This window comes from Entelurus aequoreus, linkage group LG13, assembly GCF_033978785.1.
Source record: "Entelurus aequoreus isolate RoL-2023_Sb linkage group LG13, RoL_Eaeq_v1.1, whole genome shotgun sequence".
In the NCBI taxonomy this organism is placed as follows: domain Eukaryota; kingdom Metazoa; phylum Chordata; class Actinopteri; order Syngnathiformes; family Syngnathidae; genus Entelurus; species Entelurus aequoreus.
In genome coordinates this window covers 32,566,027-32,587,619 of record NC_084743.1, presented here as the reverse complement: position 1 = coordinate 32,587,619, position 21,593 = coordinate 32,566,027, and the positions used below count along the sequence as shown (strand labels likewise).

General features: G+C 40.1%; 1 protein-coding gene across 1 annotated transcript in view; it reads left to right on the top strand.

Annotated features, from left to right (window-relative positions):
- Positions 1–281: 281 nt before the first annotated feature.
- The window catches only part of LOC133663002 (uncharacterized), a 73,997-nt gene continuing 52,685 nt past the window's right edge, over positions 282–21,593 (top strand). Inside the window, exons 1-6 of the mRNA XM_062067190.1 lie at positions 282–550; positions 638–724; positions 13,269–13,389; positions 15,323–15,486; positions 18,568–18,734; positions 19,378–19,531. Coding sequence (XP_061923174.1) covers positions 676–724; positions 13,269–13,389; positions 15,323–15,486; positions 18,568–18,734; positions 19,378–19,531 — 655 coding nt within the window. The 5' untranslated portion in view covers positions 282–550; positions 638–675. The remainder of the gene's footprint in view (positions 551–637; positions 725–13,268; positions 13,390–15,322; positions 15,487–18,567; positions 18,735–19,377; positions 19,532–21,593) is intronic.

Sequence of the window (21,593 nt, the reverse complement as noted above, 5' to 3'; positions counted from 1 at the left end):
TACATCCTCTTGTTTGTGTATGGATACAATCCAATAATTGTCCGATTTGTTTCAGTAAAATGTAGACTAATGGTAAAACATCATTTAAGAACAGTGATTTCTGGCTGTACAATACACCTTCAACCCATCGCTGCAATTATATACCACCTACCTTATTGTTGTTGCCTCCATCCATCCATCCATTTTTTACCGCTTGTCTCGGGGTTGCGGGGTGTGCTGGAGCCTCCTCATTCTTTCTCATTGTCGGTTGACGCCCTCTCACTCACATGCTGTGGGCTTTTACGTTGAAAGTGTGTCAGGAAGTGGTAGGTTAGAGTCTCACCAAGAACGTTCCGTAGGCAGTACAATATTACCGAATTATTGCTTACTTTAAGCTCGGAAATTTCCTCTTTTTTGCTAAGACGCTGGACTCTTGTGATTATGAATTTAAATGGTTTCACTAACTAGCGTTAGGCTACCATCAGTATTGTGAAGTATTTGTCGGCTAGTCAAAACGAAAGTTCAAATTGTGATTTCAAATACCTCGTCTTCTTTAAGCAAGCGTGGAATGGTAGGAATTGATGATAACATGACGTACATTGTTAGCATGTTGTTGTGTCGAATTCAGATGTACCATGTGTGTGTTGTTTGTTGACAGGTAAACAAGGCTCGTTGGTACTGTAAGGACATAACAGGATGAACTGGCTGTCTCGTTCTATTCATCTGATGTTCCTCCTTGACTGCGGTGAACATCTCAATTTCTTCTTATTTTGAATACGTGACAAAAAATGTCCAATGCGACATATATTTGAAAAAAAATCACCTTTGCAAAGACCTATGGAAAAAGCTTTCCAATCATTTGTTATGTACAGGGGAAGTAGACGGCACAGACAACGGGGCATAGTATTTAACTTAATGATTTATTATATATATATATATATATATATATGTGTGTGTATAATAACAAACAATAATAATCCTAAACAAGGGAATGGTGTGTGTGAACTACAAACCCCATTTCCATATGAGTTGGGAAATTGTGTTAGATGTGAATATAAACGGAATACAATGATTTGCAAATCATTTTCAACCCATATTCAGTTGAATATGCTACAAAGACAACATATTTGATGTTCAAACTGATAAACTTTTTTTTTTTTGCAAATAATCATTAACTTTAGAATTTGATGCTAGCAACACGTGACAAAGAAGTTGGGAAATAAATACTGATAAAGTTGAGGAATGCTCATCAAACACTTACCGTAATTTCCGGACTATAAGCCGCTACTTTTTCCCCTCGTTCTGGTCCCTGCGGCTTATACAAGGGTGCGGCTTATTTACGGCCTGTTCTTCTCCGACACCGACGAAGAGGATTTCGGTGGTTTTAGTACGCAGGAGGAAGACGATGACACAATGATTAAAGACTGACTTTTCATATACCGGTAGGTGGTTATTTTGATAACGTACAGGCGAGCACTTTGTATTACTTTGCACCGTTGTATTATTTTTACCCTGCACGAATGCTGTTCGCCATGTCAAAGATGTGAAAGTTTGATTAAATGATTGAAAGATTTATTGTTAATAAATGGGACGCTTTGCGTTCCCAAACAGTCATCTCTGTCCCGACAATCCCCTCCGTGGTAGCAGGAACCCCTATATACTACGGTAATTACACATCAAAACCCTGCGGCTTATAGTCGGGTGCGGCTTATATATGGAGCAATCTGTATTTTCCCCTAAATTTAGCTGGTGCGGCTTATAGTCCGGAAATTACGGTATTTGGAACATCCCACATGTGTGCTGGCTAATTGGGAACAGGTGGGTGCCATGATTGGGTATAAAAACAGCTTCCCAAAAAATGCTCAGTCTTTCACAAGAAAGGATGGGGCGAGGTACACCCCTTTGTCCACAACTGCGTGAGCAAATAGTTAAACAGTTTAAGAACAACGTTTCTCAAAGTGCAATTGCAAGAGATTTAGGGATTTCACCATCTACGGCAGCGGTCTCAAACACGCGGCCCGCGGGCCAATTGCGGCCCGCAAGACGTTATTTTGCGGCCCCCACCTTAATATGAAACTTTAACGTTAGTGCGGCCCGCGAGTTTTAAATGAATGCCGCTTGACAGCGTTTTGTGCGGAGCTGAAGGGATCTACCAATCACGGTGTGGCGAGTAGTGTTGTGTCGTTCGCGAACGATTCGTTCGAACGAACAATCACTTCATGAACTGATTCGTTCCTTTCTCAGTTCAGTTGAGCTCCGCCGCGACCATGCCGGTATGAGTGGAACTGCCGCATTCTGTGACTCACTGAGTCCTCGACGTCGGCGAACGACGCAGCCAGCTACTCATCATGGGGGCGGGACTGAGCGAACGATTCGTTCACCGCGGATTAACGACATGAATCACTCAGTGAACGACAACGCTCTCGCTCTCTGTTCTGCTTGCCCCAATGCCGCGAGTGATTCTCCTCCCGTCGCGGGGATATGTTTCATGCCATTGGCATCCGTTCTCCATTCATTCTCCAAGCTAACGGCTAATGTTGACTCAAGCCACATGAAAAACACACACACGCGCCCCGTCCCCATTATCTCAACACATAAAGTTATGAGAGTAGAGGAGACAGAAAGAAACTCAGTGCAGACATGGCAAGACTGAGCAGCGACGTGAGGGGGAGGGGCGGTAGTGTTGTGTCGTTCGCGAACGTGATTCAGGTTCGCGCTGCACTCACTCACTCATTCAGAATCAGGACTCGCGAACCTACTGACACAGAGAACTGACTGTGTCGCGGAAGAGAACGTCACATTGAGGCTCTCGTTCAGTCACTGTGCGCGTCGTTCATTGGGTGCTGAGGGCTTGTGTTGTTCGCGAACTGACACACACCGAGATCTGCCGCTGGGGAAGCTGTTACTGACTGACTCATGATTCGCCGACCTGCACACAGAACTGCTGCTGCAGAAGTGATTCAGGTTCACGTACAGAACTGTGCTGACTGTGGCGCTGTGTCAGTCACTCACTGCCTGGTGTACTGCATGCACAGAGCTGTGTAGGGACTCGCGTTCACCCTATTTGCTGCTTCTCCCGCGAATGTCTATGTCTATGCTCTTCATTCTCAGAAGTGATGACAAACATTTTTTGTAAATTTGCTGGTAATGTTTTACTTTTAGCCTTAAACATGACACATAATGTCTGTAACTTTACTAGCTCCTGTAATTTCAATAAACCCGAATTAATAAATAATATGTTAGTGTGTTCTAAGTATCTGAATAATCCTTATGGCTCTTTTCTGTAGTTGATACAGAGAAAGTTGCGGTGCACAAGGAATACAATTTGAAACATCATTATACAACTAGACATGCTGAGGAGTATGCAAAATACCAGGGAGATGAGAGAGTGAACCAGGTTGCAAATTTTAAAACCAGTCTACTGAGGCAACAAGATTTTGTCAAGAAAGCAAGCGAAAAGAGCGATGCAGCAGTCAAAGCTAGCTACATGGTGAGTGAGATGGTTGCTAGGGCGGGAAAGCCATTCAAAGAAGGTGAATTCATTAAAAAGTGCATGTTAGATTTTTTTAAAGAAATCTTTTCTTGCGGCCCAGCCTCACCCAGTTTCTGCATCCAGTGGCCCCCAGGTAAATTGAGTTTGAGACCCCTGATCTACGGTCCATAATATCATCAAAAGGTTCAGAGAATCTGGAGAAATCACTCCACGTAAGCGTCATGGCCGGGAACCAACATTGAATGACCGTGACCTTCGATCCCTCAGACGGCACTGTATCAAAAACCGACATCAATCTCTAAAGGATATCACCACATGGGCTCAGGAACACTTCAGAAAACCACTGTCACTAAATACAGTTTGTCGCTAAATCTGTAAGTGCAAGTTAAAACTCTACTATGCAAAGCGAAAGCCATTTATCAACAACATCCAGAAACGCCGCCGGCTTCTCTGGGACCGAGATCATCGAAGATGGACTCATCAAAGTGGAAAAGTGTTCTGGGGTCTGACGAGTCCACACTTCAAATTGTTTTTGGAAATATTCGTCATCGTGTCATCCGGACCCAAGGGGAAGCGAACCATCCAGACTGTTATCGACGCAAAGTTCAAAAGCCAGCATCTGTGATGGTATGGGGGTGCATTAGTGCCCAAGGCATGGGTAACTTACACATCTGTGAAGGCACCATTAATGCTGAAAGGTACATACAGGTTTTGGAACAACATATGCTGCCATCTAAGCGCCGTCTTTTTCATGGACGCCCCTGCTTATTTCAGCAAGACAATGCCAAGCCACATTCAGCACGTGTTACAACAGCGTGGCTTCGTAAAAAAAGAGTGCAGGTACTTTCCTAGACCGCCTGCAGTCCAGACCTGTCTCCCATCGAAAATGTGTGGCACATTATGAAGCGTAAAATTCGACAGCGGAGACCCCGGACTGTTGAACGACTGAAGCTCTACATAAAACAAGAATGGGAAATAATTCCACTTTCAAAGCTTCAACAATTAGTTTCCTCAGTTCCCAATCGTTTATTGAGTGTTATTAAAAGAAAAGGTGATGTAACAGTGGTGAACATGCCCTTTCCCAACTACTTTGGCACGTGTTGCAGCCATGAAATTCTAAGTTACTTATTATTTGCAAAAAAAAAATAAAGTTTATGAGTTTGAACATCAAATATCTTGTCTTTGTAGTGCATTCAATTGAATATGGGTTGAAAAGGATTTGCAAATCATTGTATTCCGTTTATATTCACATCTAACACAATTTCCCAACTCATATGGAAACGGGGTTTGTAGATCCAAAAGTGTGTGTGTGTGGGACTATGTGTATGAATTAACTGTTGAGTGTTACCGTAAATGTTGAGCGAGAGGCAAGTCCAAAAGGGGCAGGGCAGGCTCATAGATCCGTGAATCAAGCAGGAAGTCGGGGGCTATAGCGGGGCGTAGGAGGTCCGTGTCCAAGCGGGAGGTCGAGATCCAAGAGGCAGTCCGGGAAGCAGAGGAACAAGGAATGACGAGACACACAGCTCGTCAACGCGGGAACGGAGGTTGTACGCGAATAGAAGATTATGTTCTGGCGCGGAATACTAGGTTGAGTAGGCTTATAAAGGCAGGTCTGATCGTCATAAATGTCATAAATGCATGAAATAAAAAGTAAATAGATTAGTTAAGTAACCCAAAGAAAATCACTTAAGGGAAAAATAAAATATTTGATTAGTTTTTAAAGGAGCCATATGTAATAATTTCATGTCAAGTCATCATTAAATGGCCCTGATATGTCAAAAGGCAGATAAATCATGTTCTTTTCTAATACCTCTATAACAGCAGTTCCTCTATAAGAACTTTCGTATAACAGTATGTGGAATTACATTATGAAATGGTATATGCAAAGAAGTCAAACAATGTACTAATAAAGTATGGTCTGTCATGATCTGTCACGACTGATCATGTCTGTTTATGGTTTGTTTATGTTTCCAGTGCTCCTCAGTCTCCCTCCTGTTACTCGGAGCATTAAGCATTTTTTTCACACCTGGTTTAATTTCATGATTAGTGGCCTTATCAAGCCCACATCACTGCACTCGGGGCGGTTGCATTGTTTGCTACTCACGAGTCACGACAAGTTGCGTTTGCTTTTTCTGGCCATGTTTAGGGGTTTTCCTTTCAACGCTTAAAGACTTTCACGTTGTTCGCCCCTGGCCACTGTTTGGTTGGTTCGCTACAGGCTATTCTAGTGTCTTAGTTTTTGTAATTTTGCCTTGCCTTGGATTAAAAAGACTTCTCTTACCTGCAAGCTTTTTCCTGCCCGTCCCTCCGCTTCATGGGGAGCACAATCCTCCTGAACGCGACATGATCCAGTTTAAGAGGCTGTTCAAATTACAATGGTTTACTAGGACGGCGTGGCTCGGTTGATAGAACAGCTGTGCCAGCTACTTGAAGGTTGCTGGTTCAATCGATGAATGTGAAAATGGTGTCAAAGTAGGGCTGGGCGATATGGCCTTTTATTAATATCTCAATATTTGTAGGCCTTGTCACGATACACGATATATATCTCGATATTTTGCCTTAGCCTTGAAGTAACACTTGATGCATATAATAATTAAAAACACAGACAAAAGGGGAAGTGCTGCAAATTTGAAATGCTGCATCAGCAAAAGAGAAGTGCTGCAAATACCAAAACACACAAACCCATCAGAATAAGTGCGTGAAAAAAATGCTGCAACTAACGGAAGTTAGCAGAATTACTTCAAAGGTTCTTTATTGTCAAATGTTCCATACATGCAAGACATGCGGAAAAATTGAGATACCGTTTGTCGGAGCAGTAGGAAAAAACAACTCAGCCCATAGAGAGATAGAGAGAGCGAAGCTTAGCGGTTTGTGATTGACAGCTATGAACACCAATCATTGCATTCTGCCGTCAAAATTGGGGGCCCCTGATTGGGTGGGGCCCTTGGGTTTCAGCCAGGTAAGCCATTGCATTAAGTCGGACTTGGTCACAGGTGTCAAACTCCAGGCACAGGGGTCAGATCTGGCTTGCCACATCATTTTATGTTGCCTGTGAAAGTCTAAAAGAATGTGCATCAATAAAGTACCTAATCTTTCATACTAAATGTATTTGTTCTTTCCATTTTGACAATATAAATGTAAAGCATAGCGCTGCATATATTTTAAGCTTTTATATTATCTGCTCATGCAACAAATAGTCTATATACTGTTTTATAATCTACATCTGCTTGTCACCTTGACTTATGATTTCAAAGCAAGTTAACCATTAATTTGTACATGAAAAAATCTAATAAAAAACAAAGGCAATTGTGTAATAATATAATGGGGCAATTACATTTACATTTGTGCTGTCAAATGGTTATTTTAAAAAAAAAATCAGATTCATCACAACTTAAAACTTAAACAAAGAGCCCACTATTTGTAAAACAAATGCACCTTTAGTAATGCCTTTTTACTTGAATGCATGTCATTTTTTATTCATATCTTGATAAAAGTTTTATTTAAAGTCCAGTCAGGGTGTATTTTGGAGTGAAACCTACCAGCAAGCACACCAGTCCAAGTCAATTAACTCATTGTTGCACTGCCGTATGAAATGACCTGATCTTTGACCTGATCATTTATTGTATAACAACTTTTGCCACCTATCAGGTAACCATCCACAGTTATGGTAAAGTAGCATGTACGGTCAAAATGATTTCTTATTGCAGTTCTTTGAATTTTGATTTATGGTGTTGATGGTTTTAGGATAATTTCCATGTTTGGAGCACTTAAACATTGTTCAAGATTCAAGATCTTTTATTGTCATATGCATAGTTAGAAAGTTTTGCCATACAATGAAAATCTTACTTTGCTAGTTCGCCCTTCAAAAAATATAAAATACACATCAAACGGTCTTAAGTAAAAAAAAAAAAAATACAACTTAAATGGAAAAAAAATGCTAGAATAGGGGATTTTAAGGAGAAAAAAGTGTTGAGACTTGAGACAATATGTACAAGGCACCAGCGGCCATAGACAATTTTTGCACTTTTCACAGTGGTGATTATAAATATAGGGGTGACAGTGGGTCACAGCAGCATTTAAACATATCTTCAGTATTCACAGTTCACAGTTAGGGTTAAGCTGACTTTCAGTGGTCACAGTTCGAGGGAAGGGTGTCGGTGGGGTTATAGCAGCAGTCAGTTTAAATCTTTGAGACACTGGGTGGGTGGTCACAGTTTCAAAATCTGTCATGTGGGCTTGTTGAGGGAGCTGTTCACAAGCCTGATGGCTTATGGGTAGAAACTGTGAGTCGAGTGGTCTTTGATTTCAGACGCCTGTATCGCCTGCCTGATGGCAGGAAAGTAAAGAGTCTGTGCTGGGGTGGGGGGGGGGGGGTGTACTGTCCTTAGTTATGTTGTGTACTCCCCTGGTGACCCTGGAAGAGTAAATGTCCTGTAGTGAGGGGAAGGCTGCTCCTGAGATGTACTGAGCAGTTTTTATCTGCTGGTAAGGAACTCTCAACTGTGCTTCTATAGAAGTTGCTGAGGATTTTGGGGGGGCATGCCAAATTTTCTCTGCCTTCTTAGGAAGTACAGTCGCTGGTGTGATTTTTTTGATTAATTGATGGGTGAGGGTGGTGTGGATGACGGTGTTGACTGCATCCTCAGTGGAACGGTTCTGATGGTACGGAAACTGCAAAGGGTCCAGTGTGTCTAGGGTGGTCTTTTTTTAAGTGTCATGACTATCCTCTTGAAGCACTTCATCACTGTTGGGGTGAGTGCAATGGGACAATAGTCATTAAGACAGGTCACAGTGTTTGTCTTTGGCAGGGGCACAATGGTGGTGGTCTTAAAGCAGGTGGGAACAACAGCATGTGCTCGTGACAGGTTGAATATGTCTGCAAGTACGTCAGCCAGCTGTGTACATCGGAGCAGGCTGACAGTAGAGTCGTCCCTCAGAGCAGCAGCTTTAAAAACATCCCAGTCTATACTTCCAATGCAGTCCTGAAGCACTAGTTCAGTTTCTTCATTCTATACTTCGACAGTTTTGCTTACTGAGAGAGCTAGCTTGAGGCGTTGTCTGTACGCTAGGTAGAGAAATGCTGATATGTGATCAGATTAGATTGTGTGGCCTGGGCAAAGCCGTGTATGCTCCCTTCATATTGCTGTTGACCTGGTCAAGAGTGTTGTTCTCCCTCGTAGGGAAGTTGCTTCAGACCTTAAAGGGGAACAGCATTTTTATTTTATTTTGCCTATCGTTCACAATCATTATGAGAGACATGATGATGGATGTTATTTTTTTCAATGCATTCTAAATATTAAATCAATTTGATCAAAAGTCCGCTTACAATGCAGTCTATGGGAGCCGTGCAATTCCGCATGTAAAGCCCTTAAAAAACATCCAAACACCTCCATTAGGGTTTTATATATATGATGTAAGTATATATGTAATGTAGTAACGGGCACGTTTATAATAAAATTTTATATTTACGTATTTTATTCATCATAATGAAAAAATGCATCACATGGTTTGCTTTTTTTTTTCTTAATCACTGATTATTACTCACTGCATCATGAGAGACAAACAAACATAATAAAACATCACTTACTGTGCAAAGTCTGCTGGCATTAGGATGCCGACTGCTGGGATGTTCATATATTCCCATTTAGGTGAAGAATGTCTCATAATCCTCACAAAGAAAAGGGAACCAAGCAGTCTTTTCCTATCGTCCCTGCCAGTTTTGGGTCCTGAATGGCTGTCAAAGTGTACTAACTCGTCGGAATACCTACTCACACTTCTTCTGTCAAGGTGAGATGCATGATTTATGGTCTAGAATAATCTGAAGCAAGAAAACAGCAGACCACTCGCTGATGTAACCATAGGGACACACAGAAGTGATCACGGCGCCGCTATAAATATTTTGTCTGCATTAGCGCTTATATTAACAATGTCACTAATATTTGGTTAATATCCAAATCACGAAATGTAAATAGAGTATTGTTGGCACATTTTGAATGGTTATTTAATGAATTGTATGGGCGAAATAGAGGAGTTCTCATAGGAGGACTTTTATGTACTTTTATTTACAAGTTAGAATGTATTAAAAAAAACATTTGTCATCATATCTTTCATAATGATTGTGAACGATAGGCAAAATTCCCAAAAACGTGCAGTTCCCCTTTAAAACACACTAGGGATGTGATAAACAGCATTAATGATAACCGTGGTAAAACTATTGACAGTTAGTATTACCATTTGAAATTAAATTAATCGAAAAACCGTTATTTATCACCGCACTTTGATGAAATCCCAGACTCCCCGGCGTTAGCTTGTTAGCTTAAATCCTAACATGAAAACAAGAGACATTAACATCTGCCCCATCAAGAAACGACATACCTCAATCTAAACTTATATAAACACATTGCTGTCCGCGCAACTAAGATATTCAATTGTGCACATTGAAACTACAAGCTGCAATCGTTCTATACTCAGGAGAAAAGAGACAGGTGTTTTTATGTTGCCTTTAAGGTCCGCTGAACAGAGTATGATGCCTCAAGGCCCTCCAGTACACTCTTAGCCTATCAGTGACGCATGACACAAAATATGAAAAATTTTAGGCTTTCTAACAGTTTGTCTGTTTATTTTAGTTATTTACCGCTGTCCACTTTCGATTGCAAACACAGCCCGAGTGTCTCAATTCGCCCTTAAAGGGGAACTGCCCTTTTTGGGGGAATTTTGCCTGTCATTCACAATTAGAGATGTCCGATAATGGCTTTTTTGCCGATATCCGATATTCCGATATTGTCCAACTCTTAATTACCGATATCAATCGATACCGATATATACAGTCGTGGAATTAACACATTATTATGCCTAATTTTGTTGTGATGCCCCACTGGTTTTCCAAAATAAATCAACTCAAGTTATGGAAAAAAATGCCAACATGGCACTGCCATATTTATTATTGAAGTGACAAAGTGCATTATTTTTTTTTAACATGCCTCAAAACAGCAGCCTAGAATTTGGGATATGCTCTCCCTAAGAAAGCATGAGGAGGTTGAGGTGGGCGGGGTTGGGGGCGTGGGGGGTAGCGGGGGTGTATATAGTAGCGTCCCGAAAGAGTTAGTGCTGCAAGGGGTTCTGGGTATTTGTTCTGTTGTGTTTATGTTGTGTTACGGTGCGGATGTTCTCCCGAAATGTGTTTGTCATTCTTGTTTGGTGTGGGTTCACAGTGTGGCGCATCTTTGTAACAGTGTTAAAGTTGTTTATACGTCCACCCTCAGTGTGACCTGTATGGCTGTTGATCAAGTATGCCTTGCATTCACTTGTGTGTGTGTGTCAAAAGCCGTAGATATTATGTGACTGGGCCGGCACGCAAAGGCAGTGCCTTTAAGGTTTATTGGCGCTCTGTACTCCTTCCTACGTCCGTGTACACAGCGGCGTTTTAATAGGTCATGAATTTTACTTTTTGAAACCGATACCGATCATTTCCGATAGTACATTTTAAAGCATTTATCGGCCGATAATATCGGCAGTCCGATATTATCGGACATCCCTATTCACAATCCTTATGTAAGACAAGAACACATGTTTTTTTCTTTTTTCGTATGCATTCTAACAAGTACATAAATGTCATCTTACAATGGAGCCTATGGGAGTCAACCTATTCTGCCTTTAAAGCACTTCAAAAAACATTTAAACACCTCCTTCAAGGTTTTATATACACTAGTAACGGGCACATTCACAATAAAATGTGATATTTACCTATTTTGTTCATTTTAAGCATATGTAGCACATTCATTTCACACACGCTTCATGACGTTTGCTTTTTTTTAACGTCACCTATTACTGCTCACTGCAGACATCATGAGAGCCAACAAACATAATTTTAAAATCACTTACTGTACAATGTCTGCTGTCACTGGGATGCTGACTGATGGGATGTTCATATGTTTGATGGAGAATGGCTCACAATCCTCACGGAGAAAAAAAAAAGAAAAAAAGGGGGCGGAACCAAGCGTCTTTTCGTGTCATTCTTGCCATTTTCGGGTCTAAATTGAATGCCAAAGTTGACCAACATATCGGTTTATGTCCTCGTCCTTCTAAAACCCAAGTGAGAGGCATGATTTATGATCTAGAATAAACTTTCACCAGCTCCGAGATGAAAAAAGCCACTCACCAGCTGATGACGTCAATATAGCAGAACAAGCTAGTTAGCTCTCATTGATCACGGCGCCGCTAAAAATAGTTTGTCTGCGTTAGCATGTATGATAACAATATCACTAATACTTTGTTTAAATTCAGTCATGACATGTAAATGGAGTATTGTTGGCTGTTTTTGGACGGTTATTAAGAGGACTTTATGGGCGCAATAGTGGACATCCCATTGACTCCATTTATTTATGTTTATTTACGAGTTAGAATGCATACAAACAACCTACATTAGTCTTCTTGTCTCTCATAACGATTGTGAACAACGGGCAAAATTTCCCCAAAAAAGTGTAGTTCCGCTTTAAGTAGGGATTGGTATCGTTTACATACTTGTAACAAATTGGCACTTCAAAAACGTTGCTGTTGCTTGAACGGTGCCCAAACGGGTACTTAGAAAGTGAAAAAATGCAATAAGCAGTCAAGGTAAGTCTTTTCTTGTACTTTAGGGAAGTTCTTTACAAAAGCTAAACATGGTAGGCTCTAGGCAACTAAGAGCTAGCAGCTACTCAACAGCTAAGCATACGTGTCCTCAATTGAACACTGCAGTCTAAAACTCAATATAAACAAGTATCAAATAATGATTGTTGCATATTACTTATTATTAGTTTACAGTAACAAACGTGTCCACATTATTAATCTGCGCCATCAGTTGGAATGAGTATCATTTACATTTTACTGGATACTTGTACCAAATTGGTACTTTAAAAATGGTGCTTGTGCTTAAAACGGTACTAAAACGTGGATAACATGCAAATTTTGGGGGAAAATCCCAATGCCTTTTCATTTCTTTATGGAATTTAGTGATGCTCAAGTTGAACAGACTTGTAATTTTAATACTTAAATTATGCAAATTATGATAACTAAGTAATACATTCAAAAATAAGAAATAAAATGCACAATAAAGGAGAAATCCTGGAGGAAAACCAACGCGTTACATCCAACCTGATGGAGCTTGAGAGGTGCTACGAAGAGGAATGGGCAAAACTGCCTAAAGATAGGTGTGCCAAGCTTGTAGCATCGTATTCAAAGAGACCTGAGGCTGTAACTAATGCCAAAGGTGAATCAACAAAATATTGAGCAAAGGCTGTGAATACTTATGTACGTGTGATTTTTATTATTTGTAATACATTTGCAAAATTAAAAACAAATATTCACATTGTCATTAAGAGGTGTTGTGTGTAGAATTTTGAGGACAAACATTAATTAATTCCATTTTGAAACAAGGCTGTAACAACAAAATGTGGAAAAAGCAAAGCGCTGTGAATACTTTCCCAATGCACTGTATGTTGCTAAGTAACTAATAAACAGATCTATAATTGAGCAATAGGGGGAAAAGTTAATAGAAAATGTATTAGGCGGTCCAAATATTTGAGGATAATACTAGATAATAACGAGTGTTTGCAATTCACCATTAAAAAGAAAAATTGGTTAAATTTTGCGATTGTCCATTCCGATAAATTTGCCACAACAGTAGTAGATTTAGGACAGCCCTTCATAATAAAATTGTGCACACTCCGGAACCAAGAACACAGTATATTTATTGAAGTGTACTGTCATAAGAGTTTGATTTGTGACACCACAGTAACACTCTTTCATTTTTGCACAGTGCTCGCTTCAGTTCCTGCTCCGTGCAACCTATCGGTTCACTCCGATCACTTCCTCCATATTCTGCATTGGGATCCTGGGCCTGGATCTCCAGCAGGAACTCAGTACAAGGTCTTCGCAAGGTAAATTCACCCTTCACCATTTTCAGGACTATCCTAGATTAGGAAGGGGATTCATATGGCCCCATTGGTCGCGGTTTACCTGACACATAAAACGTGACGAATTGAGGGGGGGCACTATTCACTTAAGCCGCCAGACGGCAGTAGAGAGTTGAATATCTTCAAATTTGTTTTGTGGCAATTCCAACTTTGACCACAGCATCAGTTGCTATGTAGAGTGGCGCTTTCCATCATTTTCAGCAGACTACATTGCAAAAGGATTAACCCCTCTACCTTCCTGTCCTGCGAGACTCACCCAGGAATGGGGGCCACATGAATCCCTTCTGTACTGTAGAACAAACCAGAGTCAAAGTCTTTGCTGGACAAGGTGGGGAAGAAAGTAAGATAGTTGGGTCTCGTCAAGGCCAGGTTTTAAACAGTCCCTCCAGAATTTTGCTGGCTTTTTTTGTGACCGTTGCGGCCTAAAAGGGATACATTTGTGGCATGTTTTTTTGGAGGTTGCAGCAGAAGATGCAATGTTTGGAGGCGTTTTTTTTTTCCAGTAGTATTGAATCTACCTTGTGATTTTAAGGTACTTTTAACCCTTAAATGCACAAGATTTTAAAAAAAATGAAACAATAAGTAAAATTCTTTACTTTTTTTTTTTTTAAAAGATCCATATTGTAGCTTTATAAAAAGTATTGTGTTATATTGTCATATCCATATTTTTTCTTACACCTAATTTGTAACTCATAGGGATGTGAAAGAGTATCGCTAGCCATGACTCCCCCCTAGCTAGCCTGTATTTGTTTACAGAGTAGACCAGGGGTGTCCAAACTTTTTCCACTGAGAGCTGCACACGGAAAAATTAAAGCATGCGGGGGCCATTTTGATATTTTTCATTTACAAACCATAACAAAATATATGGATTTTTTTTTTTTACCTTTAGGGTATGTCATTAAAATGTTAGAAATAAGTCAAATTATTATTATTATTTTTTATTTAACTCTTACAGTAAATCTCTATCAACTTGAGGTTGATATAAAGTTTAAAAAAAAAAGGTCTTATGCCTTTTCTGTCAAAGACAACTTTGTTTTTTATAGTAAAACTGAAATATTTAGTAATTAGAGCCCTAAAAGATCAATAATGCAGTACACCATTGATTTTAATTCTTTAATATTTTTGAGTAATCACAGTGAAAAGTAAATAAAATAAATAAATAAATAAAATCCCACTAAATATATTTGGGATCCAAAAGGTCCCCCACTCTTAAAGTGATACATTTTTATTAGTTTTTTGTTTTACTTTCAACACTTAAGTTACGAGATCAACTTCAGATATATCTGTCGATTTTACGTTTGAACTATTTTTTTTTTTTATGCTCTTTTGTCAAAGAAAACTTTGATGTTTTTATATGGCAACCACACAACATATGCAATATTTTTTCTACATAAAACATTTTAAAGTGAAATTTTTGAAGTAATTGGAGCCATGAATAGGTCAATAATTCATTATAACAGATTTTTTGTCTTTTTTTTTTTTTTTAACAAGGGCAAAAAAAGAAAAAGAAAGAAAGAAAAGAAAACAAAACTGCCTGCATGGCAGCTTTGTGTCAACATTGCAACTTTTTCTCGTTAGATTTCACCTCATTCCACTTTTTTAAATGTTTTTATTTTATTTTTGCAATACTATCAATTTTGCAATTTTTGCAGAATGTGTGGCGGGCCGGTAAACAATTAGCTCCGGGCCGCACTTTGGACACCCCTGGAGTAGACGTATAACACAATTATTTAGCACTTCCTTTCCCTCACTTATTGTGTAGCATGTGGGAAATCCATACAAGTCTATTAAGAATCTGAATACATGTACCGTCACACCTCTAGTGTGTTGTGATCTTAAACTTAGGAAAGAACAAGCTTGGTGTAAAAATGTGAAAGCTCTGTTTGTCTTTGTGCAGGTTGAGTGGAAGTAAGGAAAGAGAACCGCAGAACAACACGACAACGGCAACATATTTACAGCTGGACTTGGACAATTATAAGTATTACTTGAGCGCGCAAGCTCTCCACAACGGAACCTGGTCTGCAGCGTCAAAAGAAGTTCCCTTCAATCCAATTGAACAAAGTATGTAAGCAGGACTAGTTTTCTCTATTTAGTCAAATTCTACCTTGTTTTTGTACGCCTTACTCGTCATATAATTCCATCTTGACAAAAACTTCTCTGGTTTTCATACACTGTTTTATATTACCTGTACTAACTTCACTTATATTTCGGTATTGTGATGCCATCCAGCCATCCATCCATTTTCTACCGCTTGTCCCTCTCTGGGTCGCGGGGGGTGTTGGAGCCTATCTCAGCTACATTCGGGCGGAAGGCGGGGTACACCCTGGACTAGTCGCCACTTCAACGCAGGGCCAACACAGATAGACAGACAACATTCACACACTAGGGTCCATTTAGTGTTGCCAATCATGATAAGTCAGCTTTATTCATTAATTGAATCAATCATTCAGTTTTGTTTATTCAATTTTTCACACTCATAGGAACAAAGCAAAAACAGGATTTTGGAACACGGGTAGTCAAAACCCATTCAATGTTATTTTGCATGTTTTAAAAAAATGTGTGTAGCATTGGTCTAATGTCCAAGTGTCTTTGAGCAAGATTCTAAACCCCCAGTTATTCTGCATCGTTAGGTAAATGACGACACAGCGCTTTCAATGCCTTGAAGGTCAAAAATAAAATGCCAAAAAAGTAAAAGTTCATTGCTAAATACCTTTTTATTTGAAAGGCACACATCTGTATTGTATATACATACTGTAACTCTGAGCTCCACAATGTAATTTTCCTGTTTTATATACGTGTGTGTGTGTGTGGGTGTGTGTGTGTGTATATATATATATATATGTATATGCTATGTTTTTGTGATAGAGTGATTGGAGCACATACTTGTTGGTCACAAAAGCCATTCATGAAGTTTGGTTCTTTTATGAATTTATTATGGGTCTACTGAAAATGTGACCAAATCTGCTGGGTCAAAAGTATACATACAGTCAATCAGTCAATCAATGTTTATTTATATAGCCCTAAATCACAAGTGTCTCAAAGGGCTGCACAAGCCACAACGACATCCTCGGTACAGAGCCCACATACGGGCAAGGAAAAACTCACCCCAGTGGGACGTCGATGTGAATGACTATGAGAAACCTTGGAGAGGACCGCATATGTGGGTAACCCCCCCCCCCCCCCCCCCTCTAGGGGAGACCGAAAGCAATGGATGTCGAGTGGGTCTAACATAATATTTTGAAAGTCCAGTCCACATACAGCAATGTTAATATTTGGTTACATGTCCCTTGGCAGGTTTCACTGCAATAAGGCGCGTTTGGTAGCCATCCACAAGCTTCTGGTTGAATTTTTGACCACTCCTCTTGACAAAATTGGTGCAGTTCAGCTAAATGTGTTGGTTTTCTGACATTGACTTGTTTCTTCAGCATTTTCCGCACGTTTAAGTCAGGACTTTGGGAAGGCCATTCTAAAACCTTAATTCTAGCCTGATTTAGCCATTCCTTTTGACGTGTGTTTATGGTCATTGTCCTGTTGGAACACCCAACTGCGCTCAAGACACAACTTCTGGTCTGATGATTTTAGGTTGTACTGAAGAGTTTGGAGGTAATCCTCCTTTTTCATTGTCCCATTTACACTCTGTAAAGCACTGGTTCCATTGGCAGCAAAACAGGCCCAGAGCATAATACCACCACTACCATGCTTGACGGTAGGCATGGTGTTCCTGGGATTAAAGGCCTCACCTTTTCTCCTCCAAACATATTGCTGAGTATTGTGGCCAAACAGCTCAATTTTTGTTTCATCTGACCACAGAACTTTCTTCCAAAAGGTCTTATCTTTGTCCATGTGATCAGCAGCAAACTTTAGACGAGCCTTAAGGTGTCGCTTCTGGAGCAAGGACTTCCTTCTTGCATGGTAGCCTCTCAGTCCACGGCGATGCAAAACACGCTTGACTGTGGACACTGACACCTGTGTTCCAGCAGCTTCTAATTCATTGCAGACCTGCTTTTTTGGTGGTTCTCGGTTGACTCTTGATCATCCTGACCAATTTTCTCTCAGCAGCAGGTGATAGCTTGTGTTTTCTTCCTGATGGTGGCAGTGACAAAACTGTGCCATGCACTTTATACTTACAAACAATTGTCTGCACAGTTGCTCTTGGGACCTTAAGCTGCTATGAAATGGCTCAAAGTGACCTTCCTGACTTGTTCAAGTCCATCCATCCATCCATTTTCTACCGCTTATTCCCTTGGGGGTCGCTGGAGCCTATCTCAGCTACAATCGGGTGGAAGGGTACACCCAGGGTACACCCTGGACAAGTCGCCACCTCATCACAGGGCCAACACAGATAGACAGACAACATTCACACTCACATTCACACACTAGGGCCAATTTAGTGTTGCCAATCAACCTATCCCCATGTGCATGTCTTTGGAGGTGGGAGGAAGCCGGAGTACCCGGAGGGAACCCACGCAGTCACGGGGAGGACATGCAAACTCCACACAGAAAGATCCCGACCCCGGGATTGAACCCAGGACTACTCAGGACCTTCGTATTGTGAGGCAGATGCACTAACCCCTCTGCCACCGTGCTGCCTTATTCAAGTCAATGAGTCGTTTTTTTCAGATCTGTGCCGAGTTCCTTTTGACTTTCCCACTGTCATGTTTGTAACTGAGTCTAAAGACTGCATCACATGAGCCCTATTTAAATGGGCTCAGAGAAGTCAACAGGTGTCGTCAATCATAATCACTCACATGAAGTTAAGAGGCCATGCCATGAAGCTAATTTGATTTGATTGTAACTTTTCTACATCACCAAAATTGATAATGTATGTTGCTGTATGTATACTTTTGACTCAGCAGATTTGATCACATTTTCAGTAGACCCATAATGAATTCATAAAAGAACCAAACTTCATGAATGTTTTTGTGACAAACAAGTATGTGCTCCAATGGATCTATATACACACATAAACATATACATATACATATATACATACATATACATGTGTATATATATTTAAGCCTCATGACTTTCCGTTTTCAGGTCACATCCATTTTATTCAACACATTTCACAAAATCTGTGCGGTATTTCAAAAAGGGAAAGCAAATAATTAACTATAAAGTATGTCCTCTTCTCGCTACCAGCGATCATAGGCCCTCCAAAAGTCATACTGGCTGAGAATGGCAACAGCGTTCAAATCAACATATCACTGCCTGAGGCGGACAAAAGCTCGAAAATACGCAAGAACGACATCATGGCCTTCTACGGAGCTAAGTTTAAAGTCTTGTGGAGGAAATCTAAAAAAATAGAGGTAAGCTATTTACAATTGATTCATTCAATGTTTGGGTTCTTCCTCAGTTATCAGCACTATGGGGATATAATCAAGAAAACACATTTCCCCTGGGGCAGGGGACTAAGAGGATAATTTTTCCGTAATCGGGAGGTGACCGCAATAAACAAGGAAGAGACTGTCCACTTGACTCTAGACGGTAATGATTTTGTGCCAATGTGAAGGCATTCCGTTTTATCACAGGTTTTTTATCACAGTTGGGGTTAACGTTTGCTGGTAAGGTTGAGCTGGGTGTTTTCTGCAAATGAAAAATATTGCCAACAGGGAAGGAGGAATGATGAAGTGTAGGGACCCCAGGACAGGGCCCTGGAGCACACCTGTAGCATGTAGACTGGTCGAACTTAAATTATTTAAGATGTATGAGCTGTAGGTTTAAAATGATTCAACCCCCATTAAAAATGGCATGTGTTGAAATGCAAGTTATTTATTTGCATTATGTAGAAAACTTCACAAATAGTGACCGTTTGTGATATCAGTTGTTGAGTTATTTCAATTTCTGTTGTTTTTACAGGCAGTACGGTGGTGTAGTGGTTAGTCCTCTCTCACAGTCAGGAGCTGGAAATTTAACTTTTTTTACATTGACTGATTTTGTTTTGCTCTGCAGGGATCCACAGAAACGAAAGAGAAGAGTGTTACTCTCCACAACTTGGAGGCAGCCACGCAGTACTGTGTACAGGTTCAGATTATTATTACCATGAATAAGAACACGAAGTCATCAGACTGGGTCTGCACTTTTACTGGCGTAGCAGAGTCGAGAGGTAAGATAACAATACCGTTTACTTCAGTTACGTTAGTACTTATTGAGGGTGACATTGATATTAGTCTGATGGGGGGCACAAAAACAAGAATGGGACTATACCAGTTTGCATCTGAAATGTTCGATATAATGTCCGATACAAGCATTTCTGCAGTGTTTACTTGTGGAAAGCTGTACAGCCAGTTAACATCTAAATGTCCTCCAATAAACACACATGGTTGGTCTTTTTTTGTATTTTAGTCAACTCATTTACAAAAAGGTCAACACGGTAGGCAAAAGGCTACGAGGAGCTAGCAGCTACACAACAACTAAGCACACAATAGCACACAAGCGAGACATACGTAATAAGTGTCCTTAATTGAAAAACATAGCAGTCTAAAATAGCAGATTTGTATCAAGTATCGAATATTTATAGTTGCATATTACTTAATGATAAAGTCTCTAAGGCAGAAGCGTATGAGAAAGAATCTAGTAACAAACGTGTCCGTGTCATTCATTCTTACAGCATCATTATTAGCTATATCTAATGAATTATTGTGGCCACTAGGTTTTGGAAAAAACAATTACTACTCCACTTCAACACAAAGACAGCAATGTCCATTCCAGATGGTTGATAATAAATTAGTTAGTGTTTTTCACCCCTACCGTTGTTCTTTGTTAGATTAATTTCACTTCATCAAACCATTTCTAACATTCCAAAATAAAAATTTGCATGATTCCTGCTGACATCTTATTGGATAAATATTGGTATGAACCAATACTCAAGGCTCCAACATAGGTATTGTATTGTATGTATGACACCTCTAATCCAGTTGTTAAAATCCAGAGGATAACTTCACATGAGATACCATGTGGGGCTGTCGAAACAGACACAAACACACATGCACAAGTGCAGCCAAATGTATTGCAATTGCTCCTCTCATACTTCCTAGTAGAAAGTAATAGTAAGATATGTTAAGCAATGAATGGACTTTTCCCCCAAAGTTCTCAACCGATTTAAACCATTACAACATGAAAACATAAACTAACAATATTAACGCCAACAATATTCCACAAATTCGAAATTCTGTTTAAGTTTAAGATTATTTACTTCTACCACATATTTTAACAGTTCCAAAGCATTCCAACACTACCAACATTCTGTTCATTCCAAAAAATCAACCGCAGTTTTCCACATTAAATAGTTCCCATTTTTCCCATAAGTCCACATTTTCGAACCTAAAAATTCTAGAAATGTCCGATAATGGCTTTTTTGCCTATATCCGATATTCCGATATTGTCCAACTCTTAATTACCGATTCCGATATCAACCGATACCGATATATACAGTCGTGGAATTAACACATTATTATGCCTAATTTTGTTGTGATGCCCCGCTGGATGCATTAAACAATGTAACAAGGTTTTCCAAAATAAATCAACTCGAGTTATGGAAAAAAATGCCAGCATGGCACTGCCATATTTATTATTGAAGTCACAAAGTGCATTATTTTTTTTAACATGCCTCAAAACAGCAGCTTGGAATTTGGGACATGCTCTCCCTGAGAGAGCATGAGGAGGTTGAGGTGGGCGGGGTTGAGGTGGGAGGGAGTGGGGGGGTAGGGGGTAGCGGGGGGTGTATATTGTAGCGTCCCAGAAGAGTTAGTGCTGCAAGGGGTTCTGGGTATTTGTTCTGTTGTGTTTATGTTGTGTTACGGTGCGGATGTTCTCCCAAAATGTGTTTGTCATTCTTGTTTGGTGTGGGTTCACAGTGTGGCGCATATTTGTAACAGTGTTAAAGTTGTTTATACGGCTACCCTCAGTGTGACCTGTATGGCTGTTGACCAAGTATGCCTTGCATTCACTTGTGTGTGTGAAAAGCCTTAGATATTATGTGATTGGGCCGGCACGCAAAGGCAGTGCCTTTAAGGTTTATTGGCGATCTGTACTTCTCCCTACGTCCGTGTACCACTCCGTACAGCGGCGTTTTAGTCAAAATTTTACTTTTTAAAACAGATACCGATAATTTCCGATATTACATTTTAAAGCATTTATCGGCCGATAATATCGGCAGTCCGATATTA